At 40.6% G+C, this 23570-nt stretch overlaps 1 protein-coding gene across 1 annotated transcript; it reads right to left on the bottom strand.

Annotated features, from left to right (window-relative positions):
• Positions 1 to 1827: 1827 nt before the first annotated feature.
• Positions 1828 to 5427, bottom strand: rasl11b (RAS-like, family 11, member B). Its single transcript, XM_088349297.1, has 4 exons — positions 5162 to 5427; positions 5022 to 5078; positions 4480 to 4556; positions 1828 to 2609 (listed from the first exon to the last, which is right to left on the bottom strand). The coding sequence occupies exons 1-4, from the start codon at positions 5274 to 5276 to the stop codon at positions 2148 to 2150; spliced, it is 711 nt and encodes a 236-aa protein (XP_088205423.1). The 5' UTR covers positions 5277 to 5427; the 3' UTR covers positions 1828 to 2147.
• Positions 5428 to 23570: the final 18143 nt, after the last annotated feature.

Below are 23570 nucleotides of genomic sequence, written 5' to 3'. Positions count from 1 at the left end.
ACACCCCTGATGTAAAGGGACGGTGTGTATCAATTGACCACTAGATGCTTCTCTTTTTTTTTTTGCAAGCCTTTCACAAAGTTACAGGGTTTTGGGGTACCTGTTGCAGGAAGATAGCGAAAAATGATTTCAGCCATTTCGAGCTGAGGTTCGTGATGTGTACTAACAATAGAAATTTCTCAACCTTTTATTTAGTAGAAAATGCATGCTTATATGATAATGTTTATTATTTAAACCTGTATTTTTAGGAATGAAGTTTCTTTAACCCTGGGGAAACGCTATGTGTCTCTTTACACATTGACTTTTCATTATATCAAAATATATAAAGATTTTGTGGAATTAGTTTATCTAGTATAATATGTAATTCCATACATGTTTATAGAATGGCATCGATTTAAATATACCATATAAAGATAAGGTAAAATTTGTCTAAATTATTCTGACACATAAAACTTATCAAATATCAAATATTATGGATTACTTAAAATTGTACTTTCATGAATTTTCCTTCCTTTTAAATTCAATACATAATTCTATTATACAATGAGATGCAAAATTTTACTTTGTCAAAATATTTTATTTTATAATTTTTTCAGTGTTCTCAAATAATGTTATTAAAATATTTGTTTAAATAACACTATTTTAATTTCAATGAGCCATATTTAACATATTTAAGTCATACATAAAACATTTGGAGTATTTATTTCCTTTAAATTATGGTAATTTTGCAGAATTTTTTTCCTTTTTTTTTTTTGATGTATGTACCGATTAAATTGTCCAATTTTTAAGTGAATATATTCTAACACTGAGAAAAATGACTATTAAAATTGTATTCACGTTTATGAATACATTCAAATATCGATTGGGATGTATCGTTAATGTACATTTTAAAATCACTTCATCCACTTTCTACGCTACTTATCCTCACAAGGTTCTTGGACAAAATCACTTCATTAAAATATAAAATATTGAAAATAAAATTAATATACTGATGATGGAGCTCTGTCAGAGTCTGCTACAGGTAACCACAGAAACCATTGTTCAATGAGGGGGGGGATTCCCCTACCCAAAGACAGCCTGGAGTGGGATGGGCGTTGGCAGACTGTACTTGCCCACGACTCTTTACAGGACAGGTGGCAAACAGGTGGCCCCCGGGCCGGACCAGGCCCGCTAAGGGATTGAATCCGGCCCGCGAGACAATACTCAGAGAAGCGCCAGAGAAAAAAAACAAGCTGCAGGTTGAAATATGTCAACTTGATGTTGCCAAAGCCAGGTGCCTCGAACAAAGACACTGTACTTGTATTTTTCTCTCTCTCTTCCACCCCTTTTCTCCCACTCTTTTTCTCTTTTCTCTCTCTGTCGTTTTAACTTATTCTGCTCTAACTTCGTTTTTTCCTACCCTTCGCGCTTTTTCTCTCCTTCGGTTTTTCTATTTCTCTTTGGATTTCTTCCTTTCTTTTTCCCCTCTCACAACTTTTTGTCTCTTTTTCTTCCTTTGTCCTGCCCTCTCCTCTTCCCTCCCTCTTTCTCTTATTTCTTTATCTTTAATCTACTAGTCCAACCCCCGACAGAATGTTCTTTCTAGTCCGACCCCCGACAGAATGTTCTTTCTATCGTGTGGCCCTCAGAGTTAAAATGTTTTGACACCCCTGCTCTACAGGGAGTGGCTCCCCAACGACCAAGGCAGTTATTGGGATCTGTGGACTGAAATGATCACATTTGACAGATTACAAGCATTGTGTTCATGCTCAGTTTGTCATGATATTTCAAGATATTTTATAAGAAGAGAAGAGAGGGGAGGGGAGGAAAAAAAAAATCAAGTCATAATAGGCTTCAACCTTTTATTGTGAACACAAACTGTGAATAGTCAATAAATAAAAACACGACCACCACCAAACAGAGCACAAAACATTGACTTTATCGCCCCCGGTGTTCTAAAGTGCATCAGTGATAACCACGGCGCTGTGTTCCGCACCGCCACCCCGTGCCCCGCTTCGCGCGTGCGCTGTAGCCAGGGAGCCTGGAGGAACGTCCGCCTTCCGAGCCGCAAAACAAGCGCCCCTCACGCTCTTGGCGGTCTTCTCCCATTAGAGAAACATTGGCTCAGAGAACCAAAACAAAACCATTATGCTGCGAAATCCCAGGTCTCACACGGACGTGACTGTGCGGACCTTGGCGGAGAGCGCTTGCTTGAAGCGCCTCTTCAAGTCTTGCATGTTGGGTGACTTGGGTCGCTTTTTTTCGGCGGGCGCTGGCGGCGACGGCAAAGGCCGCTGCTTTGCTAGCTGGCAACAAAGCCGATGGAAGGCCCCGTGAACCTGGCTGTAGTCCTCGCTAGCCGACACCTCGAAGAATGAGCAACCCAAAGTCGTGGCCAGCAGGGGGCCTTGCTGGGGGTCCACGCGTCTCAAGTGCAACAAGTCGGCCTTGTTAGCGAGCAGGATCACCGGCAGCCCGGTGTTGGTAGCGCACCGGGTTACGCGTTGATGCAGATGCGGAACCAGGTCAAAGCTGCGGCGGTCCGTAACGGAGTACACTAGCACCACCGCGTCGGCCCATTGCAGGGAGCTCGACACCTGGTCGGGCAGGAGCGCCCCGTTGTCGCCCATCTGGAAAAAACAAAGACAGGTTTGTTAAAACTTCTTAAACCATAAGTATAATGGTCTTTAAGAAAACCACAGTAATCCCTCGCCCTATCGCAGTTTTCTTTTCCTTGTTTTTATAACCTTATCTTCTTGGTTTCTTTTATCCTCACTGTGAATATGTGGACCTGGAGTGCCATGCCCAATTTCGTTGTCACAATACGTTAACCCATTTTGTAACCATGACAATAATATATTCTATTCTATTCTTCTTGCGATTTCACTGCTTCTCAGATTTTTATTGTGCATGCTGATTGGGTTAACAATCGCCCCGCCCCTTTTCTGCCCGTATTTTAATGTTGCGGACCATGTTTTAAACCAACAGCTTAATGAACCTTGTTTAGGGGTTTCAGCCTTTGGATTTAACCTTTCATTACTTTCAGGTGATTTGTTTATTTTGTGATGGATTTGTTGCAACATGATTGAAAAGGAAGCAAATGAGAAATACAAAAAAAAATACATTAACTACGCCAAAATTTGTTTTGAGTTTCTCCAAATGGCACTAAGAAACTAGACCAGTGGTGTCCTAACTTCAGAAAGCGGGCCAGATTTGGTAAGCTGGCATTCTTTGAACAGTCCTTAACAAGTTCACCCTCCGTCAAAAGGGTCGGAATGCTTTGCAATCAGCGTTGCGACCTCATGGTATTGTAATTTGACTCGCAGGGTCGCATGAAAAACAGCTTCCAGTTGCTTTACCGTTTTGCAGTGTTTACAGTAAGCATAATTCGTTTGGCAAATAGTATTATCGATATTATATTTTTTGAAAACAGACAAATTAGGCAGATGTAGACAGATTTAGTCCTGGAGGCGGTGGCCCTCACAATCAACTTTCATTTTTTTTTGTTTAGTCGCCATCTTGGAATTGGAGTGAGTTAAAAATTTCACAAAAAGCCAAGGGCAAGGTGTCCAAAGGGCTACATCCGGTGAAAATGAGGGTTTTTTTTCCCTTCAAATTTATTGTATACTGCATTCAGCATTACTGGTAGGCCACACTTTATTAATTTTATGACAGATGCAGCGTACCAGTAAAAATTTGATCACGGACTGTAACTGGCCCCCGAGCCAGACTTTGGACATGTCTGCTCTAAACCCACAATGGCACCGAAGGCAGCCATTCATGCTTTTTATCACCGAAAAAGTTTTACCTACCCTTGTGCTAAAAAGAGTAAAAACCTTTTACACCACATTTGTTTTCCCATTAAAGTTCACATGATCGCAACAAAATATCTAAAGTATGGGTAGGGTTCTGAAACTTTTCAACACAATAGCGCATTACAGTATGGGAGTAAACATTTTTGACTTATAATTTGACAGTAAGTATGGTACTTTTATTTGTTAAAAAAAAATTATTGAGCCTGTCAATATGGTTTGTTCTTTGGCTTTAATGTATAATGGAGTATTTGGTAAATAAACAAATATTTCTATTTGGCTTGTTTTGACTAGCCCCGGTCCTTTTTTGGAATGTAATTTAGTGAAAAAACGGGGGATTCCTGTTCCAGCTGAATACTGGCATAAGCATATGAACAAAATTAACATACAGGGGGCACTATTACAGGCTTAGTCAAATATCCAAAAAGTGAGATTCAGAAATTATAGAACACTCCAGAATCATTGGTCAATTTGAATTTAGAACTGAACAGGTATGATCCATCATTAATGTAGATATTGTCAGTATAATTTTTGCAAAACAAGCTCATCTGAGAGCCTTGACGACTTATGGACCCTTTCATGACCCATCCTGTCCCTCAATTTCAACCTACAAATTGCACAATGAACCCAAAATTCAAAAAAATCCGACAATGGTCATGGGAAAAAAAAATAAGAGTCTTATGCATACCTCTGCACCGGGCGTGTCTTGCACCTGGAGAGTAACTTGCTCCCCATCAACCTGAACCTCTCTGGAGTATAGGTTACCTAGAAAATCACAAAAGACAAGTTGTAAGCCTCCATGAATAAGACTAGAATGGGCCATTGTACCAGTTATAATGCGTCGTTTGTTAATTTGGTATTTGGAGGAGTAAAACACTTTCTGCAATACATAAAATGCTCTTAATTTTGTCAAACTGTCCCTGTAAATACAAATATAAAATTTGCACCATTTAAATATTCACTTTAAAGCAATTCATTTTGGTTAAAAATAAAATTAGTTTTTAACGATAGAAATCTATTTTTTATGCAATGATTGTCTACGACCGAATTTCATTTATAACGTAAGCATGTGCTTTTTATTATTATGAATCACAAAAACTTAGTATTGTTTATTTCACAATAAACAAGCAACTAGACCCTTGCAATAATCTTTACTGACAAGTTCCCTTTGATGTACAGTACTGAAAAGTCTTCAAAAATCCGACACAAATAGCGTGCTCGCGAACTCACCAGCATTCCTCTCATAGTCTCCGATGAATCTCCTCGTCAGGAACCGAACAACGAGCGCTAAAAAAGAGCAAGGAAAAAAAAGGGAATTTCACACCACTGCAAACCCTTCCAAACATTTGTAACGCTGGTAAATTTCTTACCTGTTTTGCCAACCCCTCCTCCTCCGATCACGGCTATTTTAATCGCCCGGTTGGGAAGAAAGGAGTCCGGGCTTGAGCATTCGGCGATTGTCGTCATGTTGTGGATTAAACGCATTTTGACAGCTTTTCTTGTCACTTCGTCAACTAAATATTAGATAAAGCAGCGTCTTGGTGTAACGAAACTGTCCTTGCTTTAAAAAGTAAAGTAAATAAATATCCAGTAGAATAACTGCAACTTTTCTAACGTGGTCTGAGCGCTTGTTCGATGCCGGGGCACGTTTTATAGGGCAGTCGGCGTTGCTTTCTTCTTATTGGCTGTCGCTGGAGTTGCGTGGAGGTGTCGGCCCCGCCCACACGTGGATGGGAAAAGATCAACAGGTGGCCGCCAAGGGTGGGGGCGAAACAGGCAAGAAAACAATAACCTTCTGTTTTTTAGTTTGCCAAATAAATATCATTAATACATAAAATGATTTTTTCCTTCGAAAGTATCTTATAAGAGTGGATTTCATACCTGTCAACCTCCACGGGTCCATGCCCTTACAAACTGTCGTATTTTCCCTTACAAAATCCAAAATAATCGTACACCATATTTTTTTTTTAAACGTGTTTATTTATGTAGTTTAACATGTTATATTCTACATGTGTTTCGTTATATCATATATATTGTTAATTAACATTTTGTTCTGAGATCCTGAGTTGCTCGACATGAATGAGGTTTATTATGAAAAAAGTTCAAAATGAAGTAGCTTGGATGTTCACAGTAGAAGGAAAAAATACATGCAAATATAATGAAGTAGAATAATACATTTTCTTATTCAAATTATGAATTCATTTTCTGTATTAAATTATTGTTGGTGATATACTGATTAAAGGGATAACCACAAACCTGTCTTTTTTTAATTTTCTCATTTTATACTTCCTTTTTTTTCTCGACTTCTTTATACAACATAATAATTTGTAATAGAATGCAAGGGAGCCATTTGAGAGCCGGCTATCTTTAATGAGTTGAGCCGAAAAAGCCGGTTCTCTAAAAAGAGACGGACTTCCTTTCACTACACAACTACCACATGAAATCCGAGGCAGCATCAAACCGCTCGCTTCGTTTGTAACAAAAAAAAAAACATACCGAGATAAAGGCTACCGCGGCAAACTCGTTTGACTTGATTGATTTGCCGTTTCGTCATAGCGGATGGTACCCATAATTGACAAATTTGTGTTTTTCCGTACAGATTTTGTCATGCGTCGTACATGTCTTAAAATGCATAATAAACATACTTTGTACAACAAAAATGTACAGGTTGACAGGTATGGGATTTGAAATGTATCAGATGGGTACGTTTTAAAGCAGGCAATAATCTCAAAGGAAGAAGACTATTCAATCCGTCGTTTGTTGTGTTTAATGGGGACCAGAATCCCCTCATCTTTCCCATTTGCAAAAAAAAAACGTAAAAAAAGGCCTTCCATTTTGATCATCATTCAATTCATTTTAGGCGAGCCAGAACGTCACTACTCCAATCAATTGTGCTTTCCACTTGCCCTGTTTGCACCAGTATAGAATTGGGCATAATGGGTCGCTGCTGCACAAGCGCAGTTCGTTTTAAACAGGCTAAAATAGAATGTTTCAGCACACTGAACCAGGAATAAAGAGCTCTGCCTTCCCCTGCTCTCTGCAATAGTCGACAGGGAATAACGGATCACTGCAACAACTGTGCATTTTATTTTAGGCGAGCTGGAACAGCACACACCCTGACAAAAGTGCCTTTTGGCTATCCCTGCTCATGGCAATAGGGGATCAGGGTTATGGATTGCGGCCAAAATGGCGCACGTCATTATAGGTGGGTACAGCAGTCTGAACCGAATTTAAAACGCGCTCTGCCAGCCCATGCTCCCACCAATAGTTGGGGGATAATGGGTCGCACCCACCCAAGTGTAATTCACTTTAGGTGGAAAGATCACCAAAACAAGATCTGCCAGGGCAGATAAAAGTGTGCTCTGCCAGTCCCCGCTAGCAGGAATACGTGGTTGGGGATAATGGATTTCGGCTCCACAAATACAGTTCAGTTTTTGGTCGAAAGAATGACAAATGAGCCGCCAGGCCTCACAAAAGTGCTCTCTGTAAGTCTCTGCTCCTATGATGAGCATCACTCCCACAAGAGTGCAGTTCATTTTAATAACCGCATAAAAAGGCCTGGGCACCCCCAAGAAAACAGGCAGAAAAGGTTGCAGCAATATGTGATTGAGGATAATGGATTGCGGTTGCATGAATGCATGGACAGAATGACAACAAACCAGCTGGCAGGTCCAACAAAAGTGCGCTCTGCCGGTCCCTGCTCACAGCAATGTGCGTATGGGGATAGTGGATCGTGGCGGCACGAGGGCAGTTCGCTTTTTGGTGGACAGGAAAAAAAGAACCAACAGGCTCAACCAAAATGTGCAGAAGGCAGGTGCCAGTAATGGATACTAATCTAATCCTAACCTCCATTAGTTTTTTAACCTGGGATATGCTGAGACTTTTTGGTGATTTTTCGAAATACTAATCAGGCAGTCTTTCACCTACAAACCCTAATACCGTAAATTCCGGACTATAAGCCGCTACTTTTTTCCCAAACGTTCAACCCGGCGGCTTATTCAGTGATGCGGCCAATTTATGTAATTTTTCTAACAGTCGCCAGCGGCGCTCCAGTACAAAAGGTAAGATTCAGACTGGTGGAATATATGCGCCGAGGAAGACAGCAACTTCTTAGCTTGTGCAGAATTTAAATTAGCGTAGACATATCCTCACCATGTAAATTGCAATTATTAAGGTTAATGACGCAGCTTTCAAACAAAAAGCAGACGAGCAGTCCGATAAAGGAAACAGAGCTACTGCACGTAAACATTACTTTGCGAATGTGTTGTTAGCGTATCTTGGAATGAGGGTGCGTGGGATTACGTCTACATGTCAAAGTCTCTTTCCCATAATGGGGACAGACAACTTTGATGACGACAGTCACAAGGAGGAAGATGAGGACGGTTTGCAGTGGTTTCCAGCAGTATCGTATATTACCTTAACAGACCTGTTATCCGTGTTGCGAGCGTGTCCCTAGTAGCGTTTTGCTACCCTTCACAGGCACGGTTTGGGATGAAAGTTATAATATTATTATTAATGCTTTGAAAACTCTCTCGGTGTACCGTCTTTCTTTGCAAATATGTGTAACCATGTATAATATGTATTTGCAACTGTATATTTTTGCAATGTATTTATTTTAGAGATTTATTCTGATATGTTTTCCACGGACGAATCAAAAAGAAGGTGCGAAAACCACGGGGGCTGATGGGAAGTGGAGTAAAGATGAGACGTGTTTGTGGACGCAGCGGACAATAGTGGCTATATATTTTTCCCACCCTTACCTTTGGAAATATACATTTTTTTTCCTTGGATTATTTTCAACAGGACCCAGACTCTGCAGGTCTGCATCAAATTTTAAGTACCGGTATCATTTTATGCTCACTTCGCCGGCCGTGGGTTTTGGACTGCGTACTTTACATTCAGTAACAATCACGGGACACATAGTTGGGTCTGGGTTAATTTTGTAATTGTATCACATGTTTTAACGTGGGCGCATGCGGCTTATGTACAGGTGCGGCTTGTGTAAGTACAAAAGCGGTTATCCTCTTAAAATGTGGTGGGTGCGGCTTATAATCAGGTGCGCTCTATAGTCCGGAATTTACGGTACTTACATTTTTTACCCTTTTTTCTATTGTGAAACAAGGAAATAATCTGTTGAAAATCCAGGTTTTTATGATTCGAGTGACACGCAGACAAGACCTTATGTGCTTGTGTCCCACTTTTTCAGTTTGTCCCGCTGCTCGCTCGTCGTTAAGGTTCATGTCTCACGCATCGGCCGCGTTGGCATACCAGCCCGGTAATGATTACGCTCCGGTATGTCATTCTGATAAGAACGCTTCCAAAGGTGAAAGCAACCATGAGTCATCTTCCGAATAGAATACCTTGTCATGTTTGCTAACGTTTACAACGATTATTTACGTTTATTCTTCTAATACGGTGGAACCTCGGTGTTCGAACGCCTCTCAGTTCAAACAAATCGGTTCTCGACCAAAAATTTCGAGAAATTCTTGCTTCGCTTTTCGTTCAAAAAATCGGAGTTCGAACGCCGGTACGCTAGGGGCGATGCTGAGCGGCGTACGGGTGTAGATTTCCCCCACCCCTCGTGAAGAACTGTTGTCACGTGAGCGCGCACTCCTTTTTGCTTTCGTTTTGAATATTGGTGAACGGAGTGTTTTAACCCCTAATTAATCCTCGGAAGAAGGTCGGTGCAAGCAGCAAAGTTGCTACAGGTGAAAAAAGAAGAGTAGTGCGTACCACTATTGCATTTAAGAAAGAAATAATAGCAAAATATGAAGAAGATGTGTTTCCCTTCTTTCGAGGGAATAGAGCATGGCTTCTGCAGACCACCACAAAGGTAAGAAATCCTATTCATAAAACTTTTCTGTATCCTTTAACCGCTCACCACTTGTTGTGGAGACCCCGGTGCTAAATGACGTGTAAACGACCTGATTTTTTTATTTTTACAGGTTCATGTTAGCGTAATCTTTCGTACGGAAGATTACGCTAACGCGAACGTACGATTAGCCTAGGTTAGCTTCATGTATACGTTAATGGTAAGCCTTCAAAGATTTGGAACGGATTAAAATGATTTTACATTACTTTTAATGGCAAAACCGATTTTCGGTGATCGACCAACTCGGTTTTCGAACAGGGTTCTGGAACGGATTATGGTCGAGAACCGAGGTTCCACTGTATAAGAATCGAGAAAAGTATACAGCTTGTGACTTGTTTGGGGATTTATTTTGCTGCTTAGTGTTATGGCACTTTTTTAATGGACATACTGTTATAATGCACTATTTTTTTCATTGCACTGTTATCATAACTCAAGCCAGTCGCTAAGCACTACGTTGTAAATATTCTTTATCCTGACAGTCTTTTCTCTTTTTTCTCTTTAAAGTAAATGGTAAATGGTCTGCATTTAGATAGTTCTTTTCAAGTCAATGAAGACCTCCCAAAGCGCTTTACAATGTGTTTGACACTTACTCATTCACACACACTCACACACCAATAGGGAGTCTTTATTACATGTTTACCCTGGAGTGCTATGACTAATCTCGTTACATGCGATGTTTCACAAAGTGGATATCATTGACTATCTATCTACCGGGGTCATATCCCTCGAGAGGGGTGACCGACAGCAAGACAAACACATACAAAAATAAAAAATAATTTTAAAAAAAAATAGAAAAATTAAAAAAGGGAAAAAAGTAGCAAAAACACACACAAAATTTTTTGGACCATGGCCAACCCAAATGCCCAAACACCCAAACAAGTTAGGCACCTCTGCACCCAAGTTGGTCATTCTTTCGTCCCTTCAGGTGAAACGGGACACAAGAAACAGCAAGGATATCAATGACAATAAATGCAATTCAATTTATTTGTTAAACAAATCCTGTAAAAGGGTTTATCCTCTGGTTTCAGTGTTCCGTTCCGTTTCGTTATCTGCACCGCTTATCCTCAGTAGGGTCGCGGGGGTGCTGGAGCCCATCTCAGCTGTCTTTGGGCAGTGGGCAGTGGACACCTTGAACTGGTTGCCAGCCAGTCGCAGGGCACGCAGAGAACTCACTCGCTCATTTACACCTAGTGACAATTTGAACTGGCCAATTAACCTTAAATGCATGTTTTTGGAATGTAGGAGGAAACCAGAGTGTCCGGAGGAAACCCACACAAGCACGGGGAGAACATGTTAACTTCACACAGGAAGGTTTGATCTCATGACCTCAGAACTGTGCCGCACACGCGCTAATCACTGCGCCGCCGTGCTGCCCTGGTTTCAGTGTATAAACCAGTATTTAATTGTATAATAACGATAAGGAAATTAAGAATTCTACTTCATAGATTTCGCTTATAATCCCAGAGATTACTGTGTAGTTTACATTCCACATAGTCACTTTAATGTATTACGCATTTGAATCGTGTCATTTAAATCTATTTATGTGTATTTGACATTTAATAATTAAAATAATGTCCCTGTATTGTGTAGTTTAACCCAAAACGAATGCAACAGAATACAAGGAAGATAATAATCTACGGAGCCTCAAAGTGATCAAACTGCACCGTTTCAGCTCCATCTAGTCGAGCCTTATGTAAAATAAATACAAATGACTTTCTTGACCTTGACGTATTTTTAAAATTTAATTACATTTAATTTTTTTTAATAAAACAAAAGAAAAAAGAAAATTAATTTAATTTAATTTAATTAAAAATAAAAAAAATAAAATATTTTAAAAATGCATGTTTATATTATAGTTCATCGCTTATGATCCCAATGATTTTTAATTTTCTAATGGATTATTAAAATCAATACACACTGTTTTGTTTTTGTCATAGCCTGTCGTCCTACTATAAATTCTATCTATATCGTGGAGGAAGAGCCGGAGCTAGCTAAGCGGCTAGCGGCGTTATAAGTCTTCGGTACCATCCGTAATCATGGTAAATGTGAACTCACTACCAAATAAGACCAACGAGTGCTGGTGGAAAACATCGAAGCGCACAGGGAGCGCAGTTGCTGTGTTTTACGGAAACGTGGCTTACGTTTAGCATTCCGGACGCTAACGTGTAGCCACCCGGAGCTACCCAGAGCTATCCGGCTTCAGCGCCGCTATACAGAGACACGAAAGCCTGCGGGAATCGGAGAGGAGGCGGACTTGCTAACACGAGGTGGTGTATCCCTGGATACAGAGAAAAGATTTCCATCTGCCGCAGGGATGTCGAACTTTTGGACTAGCGTGTGACGTCATCCACTCCGCTACAAGCACCCCTAGGGCATCATGTTAATCTGTTAATAAACAACAGGGTAGACTGCTGGAAGTGTGAATTTCCCTACGGGGATGAATAAAGTATCCATCTATCTATCTATCTATCTATCTATCTATCTATCTATCTATCTATCTATCTATCTATCTATCTATCTATCTATCTATCTATCTATCTATCTATCTATCTAAAATTGATTGTCAGCCGTTTTGAATGCCACTTGTGAATCAAGTAGCTTTGTTCTGTACCTCAGTTGTGCCCAGAATATTATGGGGGGGAAAAAACCGAACTGCTCAACTCCAGTGCTTGTTTGTCCACGATGTGTCTTGACCTATAAGTATTTCAAAAAATACCCTACTATATGAGAGTATGTATGGTTGCTTGTTATTTACATTTTTTCATGAATTAAGTTTCTTTACCACTAGGAGAAGCTCTATATGCTCGGAATTTGCTATTTCCATCTATGTTCCCGCAGGAAGCCTCTGCTCGGAAAATGCCAGTCTACTTGTGACTCCAAGAGCCAAGAAGACATCTGCACGCTCGAGTGCGTTCTCCATCCTGGCTCCGGTGGAATGCTCTGCCTCTGGAGATAACCCACATGTTGGTTTCAGATCAGGGCATGGTGTGGCCAGTGCAGTCCTTTGAGATATGTTTTGATTAAGAGCTATACAAATAAATGTGACTTGACTTGTATACACACTATCCCTTTTAGTTAATTTTTGTCACATCATTAAAGCATAAAAGTGATCTTCTGTCACGATTACTGATGCGAGGCACCTGAGTCTGCTTCTTTGGCACCAACTACCTCGGAAGCTGATTGGCTGCTCATCTCTTTTTAAACCCCCGTCTTCCTGTCACCCGTTGTCAGTCCGTCTGCAAACCTCAGCCCACGCTAGGCAAGCCCTTTCGACCCTGACTCTATTCTGTCTTGATTCCCGTTTGATTCCCGGCACCGACCCCATTTCTGAACTCGATTACGTTTTTGCTCCACCGTCCCGGCCAGCGACCTGTTCTTCCCCCACTCTCGACACTGCCTTCGCTTGCCACAGAAGTGCCACTTCCGCGTTCCAAGCGATCTGCTATCCGTGACTGACGATCACCAGATCGTGGGTGCAAGCCTTTTCCTCCTTCTAATTAAAGCTGAGAAAAACAAACACAAGTGGGTCTTGTCCCCGTTTCTGGTCTCTGACATCTTCACCCATTCTGTCAGTGAAATTGTGAATCTAACAGCTTAAATGTGTTATTAGCGTATTTTCCGCACTATAAGGCGCACCTAAAAGCCTTTATTTTTTTCAAAAGCTGACCATGCGCCTTATAATACAGTGTGCCTTTTATATGGATCAATATTAAGTCGCAAAGTCTTTCAACTAAGGCAAGCAGCCACCGACTAGATTTCCCCCCGAAGGCGAAGTAGTCCGCGGTGTAGGCTGGGATTTATATACCGGCGTTTCATTTCCTAACCAATGTGTCAATCATCATTTGAATCAGTCACTATTGGCTAAAGTTATTTGGAGGTAAAGGGGGCGGATCCTTTTTATCATTTACAGACTCGCATAGGCTAAAGGGGCGAAACAAAGCCTGCAATTGGCCGAAAAAGATGAATGTGAATCAGACGTTGGGTTGCACCACGGCATAGAGAAAACATTTTTTACTATTCTGTATTTGTAAATATTTTACTCTCCTGGATTTACTACACTCACGGTTGTAAGAAGACCACGGTTACGTATCATTATTGAACGTGATGGCTGCAAGAGAACTTAGGTGAGCTATGCGGCTTTATATTTTCCCGGTATCTTGTTTTAGAACGATCTTGATGTTTCTGTGATGAGTCTATTTTTAAACTCAATTCAATTCAAAGTGTTTATTGTCATATGCACAGTAAAGAACCCCGTTTCCCTGCACAATAAAATTCTTACTTTGCTGTCCACACAGTTGCCAGCAAAAAATAAAATGGAAACTAAGAAATGGTTGGCATTTCTTGAATCCTAAGACTTTAACCTTTCGAATGATATTTGGAACGATGCATTTGAGTGATTGGTGACATCGTACAGACACTGTTTCCGTACATGTCTGAGACACGTATTTGCTTCTTTGCAAGCTTTCGGAATGTTAAGGGGGTAATAAGTTTGACTGAACTATCTGATGGTTTTGTCGATGTTCCCCTTGTAGCGCCTTATAATCCGGTGCGCCTTATGTATGGAAAATATAGGACCAAAAACTATTTTTTGGGGGGTGCGCTCTAAAACCCGGTGCGCCTTATAGTGCAGAAAATACAGTACCTTAAGCGCCAAACAATACAAAACATCCTTTTAAATAACATTTAAGGCTCTGTAGTGAAAGTTACAGATATTAATGTAACCGACCTAAAATTTGGCAGGGTCTTGGTCCAGGCAGGCGGTGATGGAGGATGGGGGTCACTCGCATGACTTTGGAAGTAGGTGAACATTCCTGAATGGATCTTAACGGTTCTACTGTAGGGAATTAGAAGGTCACTCATGATGTGCCAATAAAGACTTGTTAGCTAGGTGGGGGTCTTAGGGGGCAGGGAGGCGCTATTTACCTAGATTGAGGGCAATTGTCAAGGATCATTGGGGTATTCATTGCAATTGGAATGCGGATGATAATTAGGGGCGCTGGCCCAGGACTTGTGGGTAAGAAGGCAGGTAAAATCACAAAAATGGGGGAAGTTTTTTTTACTTTTTATTTTGTTTTAGAAGGTTCACAGAAGGATGTCCTTGTTGACACACATGTGAGCAACTTCCCGACTTCTTTCACACCCTCGGGCTGCCCAACCCAATTCAAGCCTGAGGGCATGAGAGATGCTTATCGTTTTTGCTTGTTTACCGTTAGTTTGTATTCAAATTCAGAGCACGGATTCACTTTTCTTATCGGAATGAGAGGAAATTCTTTTCTTTTTATTCAATTGTTTGTTGCGGCACAATAAAAGCATATGTAAATAAAACAGCTTCATAAAGTGGATGGCTTTTTGACTATGTGGCTTTTAAGGCACAATGTGTATTATTTGACCACTAAATGTTGCTGTATTGTGACGTGCAACTGAAAAAACGAATGCTAAATAAGCACAAGGAGGAATACAAACAGACCCAAAGTAACCAAAACCTAAAGTTTACTAGTTTCGTATAATAAGTTACTGTGTTTTTAGGGAAAAAACTATATTTCAAATGTATCGTTTACCAAATTGTTCGGATTGGTTATCGGACTCCATTAACCAAACACAAACTTTATTCTCCTAACAATGTATGCTCGTTTTCTTAATTTTAGGGAAACATGTTGACAAGCGACAGGCTTTTCCACACGGGGGCAGATTTATTTTCTTAATTTATTTATTCAGTGAATTCCATCAAATTTTGCCGAATTATTGTCGAATTAGTCTAATTAGTCTTGTCGAGCCTCCAATCTTTTCGTCTCTGCTCCTGTCTGTCTCTTCTTCCGTCTTCCATATTCCGTTTTTTTGACACGTCGGGGCATCGGCCCCTCCCCCATCGGCGGGCCAGGAACTGGCCTACACCTAGTCGCCACCTTGTCTGAACGGTGCGTCACGAAGGTCCCCCCCCGTGGGGCGGGTCAGGTGCCAACTTCACCTCCTCCTTGCCGGAAGACGCCGCCACGTCTAAAGGACTCACAACAAGAAAGCTTATCAGCTCATAGCAATCCCAAGCGTTTATCAAGACAAGGCCTAATTCCCTCGTCAGCGCCCCGCTATCAAAATTCCCCAGCCAAAACACTACACTTCGAACGGCGCGACCTGTCCTCGACCTTCAGCCTCCTGTGAAAAATCCCCACTGCATTCAACAAATGTAATTTGTATTATATTAAATCCCGTATAGTCAAATAAATAAGATTAAAAAATCCTTCAGTGTTTAAAATGTAATAGAAAGCTAAAAACGGATGTAACTGTTGTACATAGACGTTTTGTGTTTCTGTTAACTATGAGTTAATAAATATAGTGAAATAATACTACTTCCAGGTAATAGTACTTCAGGGTTTTCTCTGTCCCTTCCTGTTCTTTGATCTAGTTGCCGTCAGTAGTTACACACAGGATGACAGGACAGGTGAATGTTGTAATCCGTCACTATCAATGCTGAAGGATGAACTAGACAATGAAGTAAATTTCTAAAAATGTTTATACGACAGCTGTTAAGTTTATGTACCTTACTCATTGGCACATGGACTCAATGCATTCTAATGTACTTTGCCGTTTTCATGGAGGGAATTAAAGCTACAGTTACACATCCACACGTCATAGTCCTTCTTTGATAGTTTAGCTCAGTTTCTTTTCTGAGGGTACCCGTAGCAACAAGATGCGGGACAGTCATGTCAGCTCCGTCCAGGTGAGCCTCCACAGTCTCGTTGTAGGAAGACAATAAAGGTGAATCTGATTCTTATGTTATGTGAAATAAAAACAAAATTCTTGACCTGCAAGCATTTTGAAAATGCACGTTAATATGATAGTTTATGTATTTTTGCATGTTATTCAATTCAATATCGTATTTTTAATGAATATATACATATTTTACCACTCGCACAGGGGTGGGCAAACTTTTTGATCTACGGTCCACTTTGGGTTAAAACGTTTTGCATGAGGACCAGAAAGAAAATAAATGGATGATTACTGTATATATATATATATTTTTTAGTATATGCCTACAATCCTTAATCTGATACCTTGGTAGTACATGGACAGGAAAAAACATACCGTAAACCTATCCAATATTTCTTGTTTGCAATTACATAAACAGGTTATATGTATTGTATATGTCTTTTATACACCTTCCAAATGTTTTTAAAACAGTCAAAATTTAAACATAAAGGTATTTATGAAGTTGAAAAAAACTGTAACTAGAAGTAGTTTGCAGTAGCGTATTATTGCAGGAAATTTGATAAATATCTTGATTGAGTTAATAAATGATTACAAATATTTAAAAAAATTGCAAGTACAGAAAAATGTAGCCAGTTGTTTGAATGTTTGTCATAAGCGCAACAAAACTATAGTTTTTATGGGGGCAAACGAAGGAACACTGAAGATAAGAAAGGCACTATAACACATGCTTATATTACTGTATATCTTTACCATTTTGGTTCGGCCGTCCTGGTTGAAAGAGCTTTTTCTTTTTTTTTCTTTTTTTTCTTTTTTAAATCCATGAATTAGCATAGCACAGAAAAGCTATTGGCCTGTTGTGGCAAGTGAGCATGCGCAAAAGCAAGGATGTATTGAAATGCAAACTTGCAGACGAGTCACACCGTTTGCATATCAGTCAATGTCAACACTGGTCAAAAAACGGGGTGAGGGGTCGTAATAGTTTGTATTGGGAGATTAGGTTGTCGTTGCCTCCTCCCAAATACATACATACCCACCACAAATGAGATATAAATATTTTCGAGGTGGTATCGTGGAGTACAATGTGAGTGATTACTTAAAGTGATATAACATGTGGTGGCAAGGTGGGTGGGTGGTTAGTGCGCAGCCCGACGGTGCAGAGGTTCAGGGTTCAAGTACAGCTACTGCGGTCTCCCCATGTGGAGTTTGCATGTTCTCCCTGTGCCTCTGTGGGTTTTCCTCGAAGCACTCTAGTTTCTTCTGTTGTGAATTAAACACATCAAAATGTATCGTTTACCAAATTATTGGAATGAGTTATCGGACTCCACTAACAAAACATAACCTTCTTTCACCCAACAATGCATGCTCTTTTCTTTTTGAGAAAATTAACAAGAGACCGGCATTTCCACACGGGGGCAGATTTATTTTCTTAAAGTATTTAACTAAGTGAATTCCATCGAATAGCCGAATTTTTGTCGAATTAGTCTTCGCCGAGCCTCCCTCTCAATTGTCCATAGCGATTATTCTTCTTCTTCTCTCCCGGCCACCCCCATGGGCGGGGCAGGAACGCCCATGTGGGTTCCACCTCGTCGCCACTTCTTCTGGACCGGTGCGTCACGAAGGCCCCTCTTGCACCGGGAAGTGCTGATTATCAAATCAGGGCCTGGCCTTCTCCTTCAGCATCCTGTTATCAACAGAACTAAAAGAAACATTCGCATTTGGAACGGCGCGACCTGTCATTCACTTTAAGCCTTCTCTGTGAAAAATCTTCATTGCATTCAATAAATGTAACTTGTATAAAATTGTATAAAATCCCTTATAATCAAATAAATAAAATATAAAATCCTTCACCTCCCACGTTCTTAAAAACATGCATGTCAGGTTCGTTGGCTTAGGTGTGAATGAGCGAATGAGTCGTCTGTCCCTGTTGGCCTGCGACTGGCTGCCAGGGTGTCCCCTGCCCACTGCCTGAGGACAGCTGAGATGGGCACCAGCACCCCCACAACCCTACTGAGGATAAGCAGTGCAGATAATGGATGGATATAACATGTAAAATTCAAAAATGATAACATTTTAATGGCCTTTTATTTTAAAAGGCCGTTTTTAATGAATAAAATGTTTGTTTTTAGTCGGTTTATTAATCTATTGTTCCTTTTTATAACTGAATTATGCCACTCCTGGGCTTCCATAATAACATACTCTTACCGTTTTACATTGGAGCCTCCACAGACTCCGCCGCTATGCCACAAGTGACACTAGCCGAAAAAAAGAGGCGTGGCGAGGGGAGTGAAATTGATGCTAGGAATCTAATGGACTCAAACATTTCAATGCGGTGGAGTATTTCCGACGCTGCTTTGATCACATTATTGTTTTGTTGAACTTTTTTCGTTTTCCATCAAGCGTTCTTCATCATATTTACCTTAAATTCCGGACTATAAGCCGCTACTTTTTCCCCAAACTTTCAACCCTGCGGGTTATTCAGTGATGTGGCCAATTTATGTAATTTTTCTAACGGCCGCCAGCGGCGCTCGAGTACAAAAGGTAAGATTTAGACCGGTAGGATATATGCGCCGAGGAAGACTGCAACTTCACTAAAACTGGCCGCATGCGAAAGGCAACTTTTTCGCAAGTCTGCCAGTGGATCCTGACAGCGTGGGGCAGCATCAAAAAATCCACCATCACCAACGGGTTCCGACAAGCCGGTCTGCTATGTGACGGAGAGGAGGGCACAGAATCAGGAGTGGATGGGAGCGTGGGACCACGTCTATATGACGTAAGTTTCTTTCCGACACTGAGGAAGACGACTTTGATGGCTTCATTTCTAAGGAGGAAGATGAGGACGGTTTACTGTGATTTTTACAAGTACGGTATGTTTTTTTAACAGACCCGTTTACTGTGTTGCGAGCGTGTTGCTAGCGTGTTGCTACCATTAACTGCCCGGATGAAAGATATATTATTATTATTAAAGCTTTGAAAACTCTCTTGGTGTACCGTCTTTCTTTGTAAATATGTGTAACCATGTATAATATGTATTTGCAACTGTATATTTTTGTAATGTATTTATTTGTATTTATTTTGGACACTTATTCTGATATGTTTTGGACGGGCGAATTAAAAAGAAGGGGCGTAACAATAGGGGCTGACGGGAAGTGGGGACCGGTAAATGTGAGTGTTTGTGGACACCGCGGACAATAGTGGATATTTATTTTTCCCACCCTTACCTTTGGAAATATACACTTTTTTTAACGGGACCCGGACTCTGCCGGTCTGCATCAAACCTTAAGTACCGGTATCATTTTCCGTTCATTTTGCCGGCTTTGATTTTTAGACTGTTTACTTCAATGAAGGATATTCAGTTACTATCGCGAGGCTTAAAGTCTGGGTTAATTTTGTGTTAGTGTTATGTTCGCGCATGCGGCTTATACACAGGTGCGGCTTGTGTACAAAATCGGTTTTCCTCTTGAAATGTGACGGGTGCGGCTTATAATCAGGTGCGCTCTATAGTCCGGAATTTACGGTAAGTCTATCCTATCCTTTATTAAGGAAAATGGAGTTTTAAAAATGCTAAAACTTTTGGGGAGGCGGGGGCTGAATTTGGGTGTGCTTGAGCACCTCCAAAAACAAAAAACAAAAATCCATAAACTCCTGGTTTATTTCTCACTAACTTCCTTACTTTTGTGCAAGTACTTTGACCACTTCTGACACAACACACAAACGCACACAAATACACAAGCGAGCCTTCCACCCACCTGAGGAATTTCATCCCTAAGCAGCTAGTCAAAGTTGTGAGGAAAGTCGAAAATATTTCAATCCAGATTCAATCTCTATTCATGTCGCGCCGCCTGTTTACATTCCGCAAGATGATCTCTGGCACGGCGGCGGATAATTAGGCCTGGCAGTGCACGTGCCCGCTCAAAATATTAGCCTGTGTGTGTGTGTTCGTTGGCACCCCGGCCAGGTTAAAAGCACTTAGTGTTGCAGCAATAACAGAAGAGACAGAGTATTTGCGCAGCATGTGACATGTACATTTACGCTCTTAAGACTTTAAACTGCTTGATTATTTCCGTTTCACGTTGTTGACACGTTTTTGCTGGTTTTCTCCTTACATAGTGAAACTCGTGAGGCAGAAAATGATTCGTTTTTTATTAATTGTTGTAAAAATTCAAACGGTTATTTGAAAATCTGGGGCATATTAGGGTTTTTTTTTTCAATAATGTGAAATATGTGTCCATCTTACCCTGTGGAGGGTCAGTTATGAGACTGGGGTTGTTTAGAGTTTTCTAGTTATACAATTTTGCTAAAGGGGCGTTCAACGCCACTTCATATTGTTAGGGAAAAAACTATAATATAAATTTAGCGTTTACCAAATTGTTCGAATTAGTTATCTGACTCAACTAACCAAACACAAACTTTATTCTCCTAACAATGCGTTCTTTTTTCTTTATATTAGGGAAAAATAATTGACAAGAGACAGGCTTTTTCACACGGGGGCAGATTCATCTCATCTCATCTCATTAGCTGCACCGCTTATCCTCAGTAGGGTCGCGGGGGTGCTGGAGCCCATCCCAGCAATCATCGGGCATTGGGCAGGGGACACCCTGAACTGGTTGCCAGCCAATCGCAGGGCACACAGGGACAGACAACTCGCTCGCTCATCGCTCATTCACACCTAGGGACAATTTGCTTAGGCCAATCCACCTGAAATGCAGGTCTTTGGAATGTGGGAGGAAACCGGAGTGCCCGGAGGAAACCCACGCAAGCACGGGGAGAACATACAAACTCCGCACAGGAAGTCCGGTAGCTGGATTTGAACCCACACAGGAGGTTCCCAAGACCTTAGAACTGTGCCGCACACGCGCTAACCACTGCGCCGCCGTGCAGGGGCAGATTTATTTTCTTAAATTATTCCTTAAGTGAATTCCATCGAATTTAGCCAAATTATTAATTAGTCTTGTCAAGCCCCCCATCTTTTCGTCTCCGCTCCTGTCTGTCTGTCTTGTCTCTTATCCGTCTTCCGTCCATTTTGACACGTCCATGCTGACTCCTCCCCTGGGGCGGGCCAGGTGCCAACTGACCTCCTCCTCGCCGGAAGACGCCGCCACGTCTGAAGGACTCACAACAAGAAAGCTTATCAGAAACCTCGTCTCCTTTTCCCGCGTCACCCCTTGTCCTCGTTCTCGTTTTTATGTAAACATAATTCTTGTCCAGGCCACACTGACCCCAAGCCCTGAATCCCTGTGAAAAATCCCCACTGCATTCAGCAAAATTTAATTTGTATTATATTAAATCCCTTATAGTCAATTAAATAAAATAAAAAATCCTTCAATATCAAAACAAGCCACCGTGACAAAGTTCCACAGGATTAATTTTATGTAAATGGTGCTAAAACACATATTGAAGAACAATTAACTTTCTTACTCCATATTTTTCTTTTAATATCTGGGTTGTTAGACAGGTAAAAAAAAATATCCTGGATTGGAGCAATTCCATTAAGGGTTTTTTTTTCAGCATATTCTTGGCACAAATGAGGCACAGAACAAAGCTGTTTGAGTCGCAAGTGTGCCGTCTAAATGGCTGACATTCACTTTTATACCAGTAGGGTAGACAATATGTATTATTTAGCACTTCCGAAAAGTAATAAACTTTATGAAAATACTGGGAGAAAAATGAAAGGAAAAAATAGTGCGGTTTCGTCACTTTGATTCTTCGTTTTTTTGTACTGATCATTGAGCTTTGTAGCCCCCACTTTTCGTTGTGCTTCACAATACAGGGATATCTAATGGTCAAATATTACACAGTGTCCTAAAAAAAGGAAGTGGACAAATCCCTACTTCACACTAGACCAGTTCTGACAAGTACTGATTAAATGTAAGGCCATTTTGGAGCCGGGACTCCAAACTAATAACGCAGCTTAAAGCAATGTAAATACTGAATACTGTGTAAATAGAAACTGTACATCAAGAGGTAAAATGATGATATCAAGAAGTCAATAATTACTCGGGAAAAAAATGAAATAACATGAAGTGTATTAAATACGACGTTATAATTCTGAATATTTCAGACATAAATAAGGTACAGATTAAAGCTGTTTCATTTACAATTCGAAATACCTGACAATTGGTTTTATAAAAGGATGCCAGGAAATGACAAAAACAGTACTTAAAGAAAAAAAGCTGTTATTTGTGTAACCGCGGTGTCCCACTAAAGATCCACATTCACGCTGGACTGGATGATGAGGTTTTTATTACAGTTGCTGCAAATGAATGAGTCACACACAACACGTGGTTAGCTCCTCTGCTGGCTTTCAACACGTTAGCAGCGCGCGGTAGACTGCCCAATACATTTTCTTTACAGTTGAGATACAATACAAGTTCAGAAAGTCAACCATGACAATTATTTTTACATCAATTTTAACATGATACTTTTAACAGAAGATCGTATAGTGTTTTTTTTTCAAAGTTTAGAATGAATTCAACATATTTTTCTTTAAACTGAATTTTAACCAACATCATCCTTTTTACATATAGAAATAATAACAATAACGAGTATAAAAACTGGTACAATTTACCTGCAAATGACTGAGTCACACACAATACGTGGTTAGCTCCTCTGCTGGCCTTCAACACTATAAGGGGAATTAGCATTTTAACACAACATGTAACGTCCGGCAAAACTAACATAAATGGCGACAGAACCAAACAAAAATAAATCCAAGCAGCTTGACAACATCAATCACATTACTGTGCATGTTGAGACATTTGTCAGCTGTGGTTTTAATGTTTAAAATTAACTTTTTGCGGAGCACCAAAGGATCGTGCCTTACCGTTAGCAGCGCGCTGTAGACTGCCAACGGCATCCGCCTTCTGGTCACAAGATCAAAAGCCAAACCAAACCTTACCCCATACCAGCAGGTGGCACTGTTGGACTCATCATTGCAGGACACTTACACGAAAACTATACAACATATTTCAGCAGGAATTCCAACAAAACAAAAGTTATTATTACACCCGTTACATTTGCACCAGCCCTTTGTTTAGACCAGTTCTAGCATGTCCTGATTAAACTCTTTTCTAAGCAGGACGGCAATCTAAAAACACCACTTGGAACAATGTAGAGACTGAATAAAAACTGAATAAGTGGATTTATCAAGAAGTCAAATTATTATAGCAATAATTAAACAATGACATGAATAACCATGATGTGTG

The sequence above is a fragment of the Urocampus carinirostris genome, chromosome 12, assembly GCF_059441175.1.
Source record: "Urocampus carinirostris isolate Australia breed hairy pipefish chromosome 12, RoL_Ucar_1.0, whole genome shotgun sequence".
Lineage (NCBI taxonomy): Eukaryota > Metazoa > Chordata > Actinopteri > Syngnathiformes > Syngnathidae > Urocampus > Urocampus carinirostris.
This window is presented reverse-complemented; position numbering and strand designations above follow the sequence as displayed.

What these genes read in the sequence shown, in the direction of transcription:
- rasl11b (XM_088349297.1), bottom strand. Translation starts at nt 5,276, where the DNA reads ATGCGTTTAATCCACAACATGACGACAATCGCCGAATGCTCAAGCCCG. An exon ending in AGGAGGGGTTGGCAAAACAG is followed by an intron (nt 5,079 to 5,161) that starts GTAAGAAATTTA and finishes GCTCTTTTTTAG; the next exon opens with CGCTCGTTGTTCGGTTCCTG. An exon ending in AAGACACGCCCGGTGCAGAG is followed by an intron (nt 2,610 to 4,479) that starts GTATGCATAAGA and finishes TGTTTTTTCCAG; the next exon opens with ATGGGCGACAACGGGGCGCT.